Genomic DNA, 12,380 nt, shown 5'->3' with positions numbered 1-12,380 from the left:
TTCTCACTGACAGCGAGCCCTTTGTTGCAGTGTGGATCACGCAACAATGAGTATCCGCTGCTCACCAAAGAAGAGAATCATTCTCATAATTCATACAAATGAAGAACACTTCTCAGGTTCACCAATGATGTCTATCTTTTTGAACATCAAAAAGTTTAGGAGATGAACAAGCATTCCATTCTATTACAACATTTACAGATGAGCTTAACTGGAAGGATACAATTCGACTTCTCCCAGCCCCCACCCCGCAAGTGGCGGAGCCAAGATTTTCACGATTTCAAGATCTGAAAAGTAAATACGAGAAGAAGCCAAAGAGGGGTTTAACATCTACCATATATACACAAAAATATTTTTTTACAAAAAAGTACTATCATCATGTGTCAATAGTTTTTAAAAAATAAAACAAACAAGAACCAACCAGGACAAAAAGAAAAAACATTCTTTAACAGATTGTAATACTTAATTCAGAAAATCAACACAAATTGGAAACAAAAAAAAAAAAACAATTTTTGAACCTAGCAACAGAGAAGGTCCAAGGGGTAATGGCTTGATCTTCAGAGGCACTTTCCTCGCCGTACACATCCCCAACTCCACCAGTGACCGTAGATTTAGAATCTTTGTCTATTACTGCAACACTTTCCTTTATTTCCTTCAAATTATTCTCCATTAAAACACTTACATCCCATCTGCACCTCTTCCATTTGAGCTCACGACCACCATAGGAACTGACACCATTTTCTTTGACTAAGTCAAACATTTTGAAATCCCACCTAACGAATTGTTCTGCAAACAACAAAAACATTTTCAAGACTAATCTGGATGTTCCTCATTTTCTTCATAAATGTGGTCGGAAAATGGAAGAATAAAATAAATTCATGTTCCCAACAACATGATCAAGAATTCAATAAAGGCCACCCCGGTGCACCAAAGCTTCCACCATGCACGGCACCGCAAGAGTGTTTTGTACACAGTCTTATATTGCATATGGTTAAGAGAGATTTAAGAAAGAGACATGAAATATAATTACCGTAAAAGTGGTACCATTCAATGAGAACATTGTGATTGTGAGAAGAAAATGATGAAGGGGGTTCAGTGTAGTTGCTTCTGCTATTTCTCTTTCCTATATTGTTGAAAGTCTTGCTTGTTTTAATTGTTATTGTTTTGTAGACCAAAAAAAAGAGATTATTGCTTTGAAGTTGAATGACTAAAAAATACTGCATTATCAGGTATGAGTATGTGACACACTCAATGTCTGATACTTTATTATTTGTAACTCTCTTAGCTTTAAACGGGACATATGAGACACTCCAGTTGGAAACATGTTTTAGGATTGTTAGTATTGGGTTAAAAATCAAGAGGACGTCATTCGGATGCTTAAAGTTTGCAAATCTATAGACAATAAATCAGAGGACAAAGAAAATAATACTAAAAAATATTAAATTATTACATGTTTTGGTCAATCGGCCTACATAAAAAAATTAAACCTCTTGGAGAAATCTCCCCCCTAAACAAAACTCTTTAATGACTACAATGTGAATGCTATTGTGTTATGGTATGAGAAGATGTCTTCTATTTATAGATGTTCCAAAACCTTTCCTAAAGTGGTTTGTCAACTATAAAAATTTATGTTTAATTATGATATTACTTTTATTTTTCTTTCTGAGAAAAAGTAAAACTTAATTTTGGTAAGAAAATTAGAACAAAAATCCTAATAAATCTCCTTCTTTTGGCTTGATTTTCATGTTTTCTCTGAATCCAAAAATCTTGGCAATGAAATCGATGAAATTATAGCTAGAAAGAGGAAGAACTCAGTAAACAAGAATAATCAAGCGGAGAAGCCATTACAAAGCCGAAAAAGTTGAAATAAATTCGGTAGGATTCCGAAAGATGGAGCTTTATTAAATCCACCGTATCGATCAAGGAAGAAAAAGGTAGATGGGTTTACTCTATACATGGAAGAGGAGTTAGGTATTAGGAGGTCTAATGCTGGAGGTACCCCACTTTATACTTTTGATTGTAATTGTTGTTTTTAGTTAAATTGCACATACTCATGACATTTGATGCCACACTTGTGTTGAATTTTCCAAAAATACACTGCTTTTGGAGAATCCAATGCGCACCCATTGACATTTTTACACTACGTATTGGATTCTCCAAATATATATTTATTTTGGAGAATTTGGTATGCAACTGTTGATATTTTTATGCTACTTTTGGATAATCTGAACGCAGTCATTTACATTTTTGTAGCGTCCGAGCAACATAGATTTTTAGTGAATTTTGAAGAATCATTTAAGACTAAAGGAATTATATCTTGTGATATTGTTGACAATAGGGAGTCTTCTTCTATATTGGGATGATGAGGACGACAAGATGATGATGAAGTGAGAGAGAGTTCTGAAGGAGATGAATGTGGATTTTTTAAAGATTACTTGCCACTCTGAGATCCAAAGTTTAAATGATTTGATGAAGTCAAAATAACATAAAGGAAGAAGCAACCCCAATAAACTATCAAAAAACATTGCCTTTTTTGGCCAGCTTCAAGTACAATTCTATTGTTTTCTTCAACAAGTAATGCTCCTATCTTCCACACAACCCTTGTGAAATCTCTTCAAACCTCAACAATTTCACAACCCTTGTGAAATCTCTTCAAACCTCAAAAATTTCTTTCAGGTTCTCGTTCGTCGGCTTACTACTTTTTATGACCTTGCTGTTTTTTGGAAGGAGAATGGCATTTGTTGATGGATTATTTCCCGCATCCTTTTTTTGTTAAGGAGAAAAGTACTAGAAAGGATAGTTGTAAAGCCACATAGTTTTGTTATTATCCGTGTTACTGTCTGATGGTCCCAGTCCTTAAACATTATCATGCTGGCAAGAATGGTTAGTGTTGTAAAAATGACATAGTAAACTAGTTAAACCACATTAGTGTTAAATATATCAAGTACCTTGTTCAAATAGTTCAATTGCAAAAGGCAAAAGACGATAACAAACATAGTAAATAACCATGTCTTGAAATATTTGAATTGATTCCTTTCTTTAAATGAGAGGTTAAGAGCGATTCCGACTGCTTTCACACCCATGACCGTGAGAGACCCCGTGAGAGAACAAATTCTAATGTAAATTACCATATACCTCTACCCGAATTTAGGCACATACCATAAAATAAGGACAAGTACTAAAACAATGACTACACACGCGTATACAATCAATACTGGTTCGGTTGCTAGGTGCCAAACCTCCATGAAGGATTCAATTTTCCTTTCCAAAGGAGCATGTAAGACGATACTAACTGAGCCAACCAAGCAGAGGACACAACCAACAATACCTTTGTATTCTATATTTTTTGGAAATTGAAAAGGACAGATAACTGACAATGTATAATTTTTTTTATTCTATAGTTCGTCATTGTAACATGTTGTCAAGACAAAAATATCTTAGTCTATGCATCAGGGGATATGACTTTGCAATGTAAGGCGTCTAATATTCATGAAACTATGTGCTTGCTTGGATGAATAGTGATAGTGAATTAAATTTGTGGATTGATCACTAAAGTTTCCAACTTCTTTCAGCTTTTGGTACCTCTTGTGAGCTCCTACCAATATGGAGGAGATGAGGTGAACTTACGCTTAGCTAAAGCAGTCAAAATCACTCTAAAGCTCGAGAACTATTTTGTGGAGGTTCTTCGTGATGCAATTAACTAGAGAGGGACAAAAGAAGATCATCTGACCAGAGTTATTGCAACAAGAGCTAAGGTCGATCTAAAGATAATCACTAATGAGTACCAGAAGAGAGATAACCTTCCTTTGGGTTGAGCCACTGCCAAAGATACAAGAGGAGATTATGAGAGTATGCTGTTGGCTTTTCTTGGACAAAAGGAGGACAGAGGAGGATTTGGCCACTTATGTTTTACAATGACCAAAATAAATAAATATGTCATCCTCTATATATTTGAATTGGCATCCGTTGTATGGTTGAGTGTGGTTTGTTTAACGTGCTTTTAGTTAGTTACTACAACTATACCTCAATTTCAAGCAAGTTTAGGTCTATCAATGTCACTTCTTGTATCTATTATACTAATAGTACATTAACCTGCATTTATCATATTTGTATTGCAATTATTGTATATTTACAACTACAACTCAATTCAAGCAAGTTGATGCCTATCAATGTCACTGGAAATACTCTATATTTTTGTTGTCATAATATCCTATGCATGCTTCACGTTGATGTCCAATATTCCCACTAGTGGTTTGCTTCCTCTTTGACCAAATTCCTTGACGTTAAGTACACCAGATAAGTAAAACAACTTTCCTCGACGTTCAATACACCAAATAGCAAACATGAAAATTATAGAAAAAGATTACACATTGTTCAACCCATTGAACATATTTTGTGAATAACCAGTAACACAAAACAGGAACTAAATTTAGATAAGTCAGATATCATCATCATCCCCTATAATCTTACATATCCGAAGGTTTTAGCAAAAAACCAACTTACAAAGAGGCATCAACCAAAATTTTTACATGACATACAATAGTCTAATAGTCTAATATGTTACTGTGATCACCTTAGTAGGATCATAGATAAGATACATTCCACATCCAGTTACCTAGAGAACAACAACATTTACCCTCACTTGGAACATTACTTTTTTAGTAGTTGTCGAGAGAAGATCTTCTTGAAGTATGGACTAGTGTGCAGGAAAAATGTGTGAGGCTGCACAACATGAAGCAACAAAGCTCAATCAGATCCCTGTTTCAAAGTGATAATTACAAGAAATAAAAATGTAAATACTGAAACAATCATCCAAACTCGTTTGAACATGATGACAAATAAGACTTGGTATTAAAATTTCAAAGTTGCTAGAGCAAACAAGGTTGTGCTAAACCAAGACTTTCAACATTATGATATGAACATTTCAAATTGGACGTTAGTAGAAGTAAACCAAGACTTTAAAGTCGGGGAGTATCATGTAGAACCTTTCCAAGGAATATAGGCTTAAACTGAAGCTACTTATTATAATAATATTAGGAGGTAAACTGTATTTGGTCATTTATATGTACTTGTTCAGAGGCTTGTTTGCTAGAGCTAAATGCCAAAAATAGATCTTAACTATCGTGGTCTTTGTCGCCATTGCCGTCTCATTTGCCAATTTTTGGATCCAAACTGTTGTAAATGGACAACATAGGTAAAAAAAATACTAGTTGGGTTCCCATCTGTTCAAGTCTTGGTGGATGGATTTTGTCTCTCAAGGAGAAAATTTTTCATATAAGTTATATGAGTGCTCTGTGGTGCCAAGACAATTAAATTTGTGGTGAAAGATTATTATGATCAATATATGTATTTATAAATAGTATCATGAAGAAAGTTCAATTATTACGGTACTATGAGGGAAACCTTCAATTTTATATATACTACTAACTGATAAGTGCCAATCAATTATTTAAATTCTCATGGATTATTATTGTACATAAGAGGATAACTACAGTTAGAAGTTTAGCCTTATCTTCTTATTTATAGATGTACAACTATATATATAATTGTATTGTAAATTATATTCATCAAGAAATATATTCTTTCATGGTATCAGATGTCTAGGTTTTCTCTGTTATTGAATAATGACTTCCAACACCTCTACTCAATTAGTTTCTTTTTCATTGGCCTCCCTCACTGAAGCTTCCTCCCTTTTTTCGTCCTCTCCCTCTGCAATTTCTGTCTCTAACATTAAAAATTTGGTTCCCACTATTCTTGACTATACAAATTATATGTTGTGGAGAGAACTTTTCCTACCTGTTTTCAAAGGTCATGGTGTTTACAGATTTATTGATGGAAGTTTCCCTTGTCCTGAGCCTACTACTCTGAGTGATGATCGTACCTCTGTCCCTAATCCTTCCTTCCAAAAATGGATTCAACTTGATTCCATTGTTCTTTCATGGATTCAAGCAACTATTTCTCAAGAGATTCTTCAAGTAATAATCAAGCCTAATCATTCGCTCACTTCTAGAGATGCATGGCTTCAAATTGAGCGTTTATTTCGCGATCAAGTTAGTTCTCGAACACTTCAACTCAAAGTCCAGTTTCATAATCTTAAGAAAGGTAATCTCTCGATTAATGAATATGTCCATCGTATGAAGTCCATAGCTGATGCCTTGACCTCTATTGGAAATCCTATATCTGATTCTAATCTTGTCCTCCAAATACTCTCTAGCTTACCTTCTGAATATATGTCCATGAGCACATCTATTTCTACTCGTATTCCTATTCTATCTTTTGTTGAGGCACGCTCCTTACTCTTTCTCCATGAATCTCAATTGACCAGTTTCTCCAAATCGTCTACGAATAATGCTACCAATACCTTTGCGGCCAAGCGATAATCTTTTCCCTCTTATGGTCGGGGACGTGGTCGCCATTCCAATGGTGGCCGCCATTTCAATAGCGGTCGTGGTTGTGGTCATCAAAATCAAGGGAATGGCAGATTCTTTAATGGGGTGTCTCAACAATTCACTCATCGTCCTCGTCTTTCTTCTATCCTAGGTCCTCCTCCCTTTTTCTATCCGGCTTTTTACATTCTATCTCAACCCATCAATGTAACTATATACTGTCAACTTTGCTATCAGCAAAATAATAGTGCTCGTGATTGTCCATCTCTGCATTCTAAGGCCTTTGTGTCAGATGTTAATTCCAATTACTCAGCATCATCACCTGGTGATGCTTCGTGGTATGCTGATACTGGAGCCTCTTCTCACATGACTCCTAATGCTTCTAATTTATCCTCTGTTACTCCATTCAATGGATCAGATCACGTAGTTGTGGGTAATGACACTCAACTCCTTATCTCTTACACTAGACATGGTACTCTTGTTTCCTTTAATAATCTTTTTACGCTTAAAGATATTTTAGTTGTTCCTCGTCTTTCCACTAATTTACTAAGTGTTCATAAATTTGTTACGGACAATAATTGTTCCATGGATTTTGATCCTTTTGTTTTTTCCATTAAGGAACTCATGACAAAGAAGCCCCTACTTCGGTGCAATAGTTCTGGACCACTCTATGCAATTTCTTCTCATTGCGGTGATTCTGCTACGACTTTTCATTCTGCTCTTGCTGCTACTCTTGTTTCTCCAAACCTTTGGCATCGTCTTCTAGGACATCCAAGCTCTGCTATTTTAGCTAGTTTAGTTAGGGCCAATAAATTACTTTGTTCTTCATTCAAAATTTTAGAGAATTTATGTACTGCTTGTCAACTTGGCAAGCACCAGAAGTTGCCGTTTATGGATTCTTGCTCTTTTTCTTCATCTCCATTTAAATTAATTCATAGTGATATTTGGACTTCCCCTATTGCATCTTTTGCTGGTTTTAGATATTATCTTTTATTCCATAATGACTTCACAAAGTTTTCTTGGATATTTCCTCTCAAGCGTAAATCCAATACTTTTTCTATGTTTAAGCAATTTTATGCCTATGTCTTGACCCAATTTTTTACAAAATTAAAGGCTCTTCAATATGATAGGGCTGCAGAGTTTGTTAAACTCCAGGCCTTTCGTTCATTTCTTAATGATAATGGTGTTTTGCTTCGCATTTCTTGTCCTCACACTCATCTACAAAATAGTAAAGCTGAACAAATGCATCGTACAATTTTAAATATGGTCCGTTCATTATTATTTCAAGCATCTCTTCCCTTTCAATTTTGGGTTAAAGCATTAAACACAACTGTCCATCTTTTAAATATCCTTCCATCGTCTAAACTTCAATTTAAAACGTCGTTTGAAGCTCTCTTTGCAAAGGTTCCTACCTACGATCATCTACGTGCTTTTGGTTGTTCATGTTATCTCAATTTACGTGAATATTCTTCTAATAAGTTGAGTCCTCGTTCAAAACATTGCGTTTTTCTTGGTTATCCTTCCAACTACAAAGGATATAGATGTTTTGATCCTACAACTAACAAAGTATTTATCTCTAGGCATGTTCGGTTCAACGAGGATTTCTTTCTTTATCCTTATCTTCTCAGCTCAACTTCATTGCAAGCTAGCCCTTCTAGTCTATTTAAACTTCCCTCTTCGATTAATTTTGCTCCTCCTTTATTTTCAACAGCATCTCCTAATTTTAAGGACATTAATTTTCAAAGAAGTGTACGTTTTTTTATCTCCTAATAATGCTGAAAATTCTTCTCCTATATCTCATCAGCCACCTTAAATTCATTCTAATTTTCCTCCACCTACTGGACACTAAACTCCAACCTCCACATCAATAGCTGGTCAATAAGACATCCCATATTCCTCTCCAAATGTTAGTCCTCACACTTATTTACCTCTTAATTCTACTTCTCAAGATCAAATACCAACCTTACCGTCTAATTCAAAGACTCATCCCATGATTACCCGTAAGCAAACTGGGTCTCTCAAGCCTCGATTCCTTGCTTCTCTTTTTTCTCATTTCTTCACACTTCCATCTGAACCTTCATATTTTACGGAAGCTTTTAAGTGTCCTAATTGGAGACGTGCTATGGCCGATGAATACAATGCTCTTATGGCTAATCGCACCTGGACATTAGTTCCACCTCCTCCGTATTCCAATATTATTGGTTGTCGTTGGGTATATCGTATAAAAAAATCTGATGGTTCTCTAGAGCGTTTAAGGCTCGTCTTGTAGCCCAAGGCTACAAAAAACAACAAGGACTTGACTATGATTAAACGTTTAGTCCAGTGGTGAAACCAATCACCATTCGCACTATTCTAGCCCTTGCCGCATCTAAGAGATGGTTTGTCCATCAATTAGACGTTAAGAATGCCTTTTTACATGGCAATCTTGACGAACTGGTATACATGAAGCAGCCTACTGGCTTTGTTCATCCACAATTCCCTCATCATGTTTGTCGGTTGAACAAAGCCCTTTATGGCTTAAAACAAGCTCCTCGAGCATGGTTTCATAGGTTCACTTCCTTTATTTTATGAAATGGATTTAAAAATAGTATGTCTGATCCATCTCTTTTCGTTTACAAACATAATTCATAAATTGCTTCCTTCTTCTCTATGTTGATGATATTCTCCTTACTGCTTCTTCTAATTCTTTACTTAAGTCTTTAATTCAAACTCTTAAATCTGAATTTTCCATGAATGATTTAGGTTTAGTTACTTATTTTCTTGGTATTTCTATAGTTGCTCGCAATGGAGGTTATTTTCTTTGTCAGTCCAAGTATGTAAAAGACCTCCTTAGTCGTGTAAATTTGTTGTCTTCAAAATCGGTTTCAACTCCTCTTTCTCCTAAGTCTCTAGTTCATTCCGAAGATTTTCCTCCCTTTTCTGATCCAACACTTTACCTAAGCCTTTTTGGTGGTCTCCATTACTTAACTTTTACTCGTCCAGACATCGCTTTTGCTGTTAATCAAGTGTCTCAATTTATGCATTCTCCTTTGGTCATTCATTATACTGCCGTCAAAAGAATTCTGCAATATTTGCAATGTTCTGTGGATCATGGGTTATTTATTCCTGGTGGATCTACTAATAGCTTACAATGTTACAGTGATACATACTGGGCTGGTTGCCCTGCCACTCATCGATCTACTTCAGCTTACTGCATTTTTCTTGGTCAAAATCTTATTTCTTGGTCTTTTAAGAAATAAAATGTTGTTTCTCGATCAAGTGCCGAGGTTGAATACAGAGCAGTTGCTCATGCAACTACTGAAATAACGTGGTTACATTCGCTTATCTGCGAACTTCATATTTCTCCTTCTTCCTCTACAATTTTTTGTGACAATATTAACAGTATTTATCTGGCACTCAATCCTGTTCAGTATGCTCGTACCAAGCATATTGAAATTGATATTCACTTTGTTCGTGAAAAGGTTGCCGCAGGTGTTCTTCAGGTTCAATACGTCCCTACTCAAGATCAACTTGCTGATTTATTGACCAAGGCATTTTCTTCACTAAGATTGTTGTTCCTACGTGACAAGCTCTGCATTCTTCAAGATTGTGCATCGCTTGAGGGGGAGTGACAAATGACAATTAATTATTTAAATTTTTATGGATTATTATTGTACATAAGAGGATAACTATAGTTAGAAGTTTAGCTTTATCTTCTCATTTATAGATGTGCAACTATATATATAATTGTATTGTAAACTATATTCATCAAGAAATTTATTCTTTCACTAACAAGTACAAGCATGTTTTCACCCATCTGAACTTAGCATTAAACTTGTCATGAACTGAAATTTTTCCAAACAAAGCCTTGGTTTTCTGGTACACAACATAATTTAGAAAACCTATCACATATTAGAAGGCCTAGGTTCAGCTCAGACAAGATTCCAGAGTCTAGCATTATTTTACTTGATGAACCCAAGAAAACTTGAGCTTCAGCTATTAAAATTTAGAAAACAATTTAGCCATGCACTTCTACACTAATTTATGGTGGCAATATTCTTTGAAGTAAACTTGTTGCACAACCATCAAATAAAACTTATACACTGATCAGAAAGTTGAATTCCAAAAACAGAAGAGTTTCTTGGAAGTTAGAGTTATAACTAGTCAATCAAGGAAAGGGAGGACGCACAGCATGAAGCAACATATAACTATCGCAGCAGATAAAAAGAAAATGGTTATACTTCCCCGCTAAGTGTCGTAGTATCTACGTAATTGCAACATAGAATATCAAAATTAATCGACTACAAAGAGAACTTAAATAACTATCGCAACAGCTATAAAATTACATATGCACTTAACATTTTTTCTAGAGTTGAGATATTTAACAAACATTAGTTACACAATAACTAGAGGTGTCAAAAAATGGCACTATTGTCATACTTTAAAGTTGTTAATCAAGAAAAAACGATCAAACTATTGCCGCCACTTATATCCATAAGTTTTCGATACTTCAAAGTTCATCATGTACAGCTATCCACACCATTGTGTCGTGCTCATCTTCACCCATACTTAAAAATAATTATATTTTTTATCATTTTTATAGAGAACCATTGCAGCTTTGATACGCTGTTCTACAGTGTACAATTCCAAAAATATAGGGGATTTAAGGATAAAATAAACTTGACCATGAACATCAGATCGGTCACACTCCCAAGTTTTTCAATCAAGGCACCCATTCTTTTGTCTTAACTTTCAGTAAAAATTTTCAACTTCCATTATACCCTCAAGAAATGTCTTATTATCATCCTCCACTATTTTTTTTTCTTTTCTTATTTTTCTTTTTTTCATTAATATTAGAAAAGTATCTTCTAGCATACTCACCTTGTTTATGAGTCTGTCGAGATCCAATATTTTCATTTTCAGATGTTCCAGCACTAGCTCCAATGACATTCTCTCCTTCAGTAAACACATTAGGTCCAGTGGCATTTTCAGCTCCACTAAATGAACTAGGTTCAGTGGCATATTTAGCTGTAGTAAATGCACTATGTCCAGCAATATTTTTAGCTTCTCCGGTACCTACTTTAGAACTATGGTAAACATCATCTTCTTCATCATCAGCAACATCAATAAGAAATCCCAAACTCATGTCATTACAAAGTTGTGGAGTTCGACTATTTTGAATTTCCTCAGTAGCATCTAGCGGTGCTTTTGCGAACTCTCCAGTTGCTCTATCCTTGCTAAAGATTTCCTCTTAATCCTCAAACATTGACCATTTTTTAGTATTCATATTCTTGGCTTTTGGTTCATCCTACAAAAAACTAATTAAAATATAGCGCAATGTGATATTAATCAATTCTGAAAGAATTTAAGAGCAACAAACTTCAATAAATCTAGATCTTATTCCTTCAGATAGCAAAAAACTTCAGAAAATCAAGATGTTTACTAGCATTAACACTCATTTCGATAGGATGCCACTTGACTTCCATAAATGTTGTGTAATAGATTATCAAAAATGACATAAATGACTTTCATAAATGACATATACTTAATACGGAAAGTGAAAAAACTCACAGAAACTATTAGAATAGAAAGTAGGATCATATTAATTACCTTCATAAATTTATCACAAAATGTTGGATCGTTAAGTAATATAGCTCCATCACTATATTGAAAGCCCAAACCACTTTGACTCTTTAGGAGAGCTATAATTTCATAACATTTTTTTCAATATCGCATTTTATTTTTTATGTGTGGTTCACCTTTTAATGCACTCTTTGGATGATGTTTGTGAATATAACATTCTAAATCTATCAAGTGGCCTAGTCTAAAGGTTCCATTATCACCTCTTCAATCATTAGCACACAACTCTTTCAATCCATCTAAAAAGTTTGTTCTTTCTCTAGAATCCACATCCTTCATGGCAAAGGAGTTGAGTAGCTTGGCTTTTTGGATGACTTGGTTGATGATGTTTGACTATTCATTTCACCTGTAAATATTGTGTAATAGATTATAAAAAAT

At 34.8% G+C, this 12,380-nt stretch overlaps 1 protein-coding gene and 1 pseudogene across 1 annotated transcript; both read right to left on the bottom strand.

The window, feature by feature from the left end:
• Nucleotides 1-310: 310 nt before the first annotated feature.
• On the bottom strand, nt 311-1,406 carry LOC124890410. Its single transcript, XM_047402253.1, has 2 exons — nt 1,028-1,406; nt 311-783 (listed from the first exon to the last, which is right to left on the bottom strand). Exons 1-2 carry the CDS (start codon nt 1,218-1,220, stop codon nt 473-475), a joined length of 504 nt encoding a protein of 167 aa, XP_047258209.1. The 5' UTR covers nt 1,221-1,406; the 3' UTR covers nt 311-472.
• Nucleotides 1,407-2,649: 1,243 nt separating this feature from the next.
• On the bottom strand, nt 2,650-4,102 carry LOC124890417 (annotated as a pseudogene).
• Nucleotides 4,103-12,380: the final 8,278 nt, after the last annotated feature.

This window comes from Capsicum annuum, unplaced genomic scaffold (genome assembly GCF_002878395.1).
Source record: "Capsicum annuum cultivar UCD-10X-F1 unplaced genomic scaffold, UCD10Xv1.1 ctg1715, whole genome shotgun sequence".
Taxonomy (NCBI): Eukaryota; Viridiplantae; Streptophyta; class Magnoliopsida; order Solanales; family Solanaceae; genus Capsicum; species Capsicum annuum.
The sequence above is the reverse complement of the archived record's forward strand: the minus strand, read 5'-3'. Positions and strand labels throughout refer to the sequence as shown.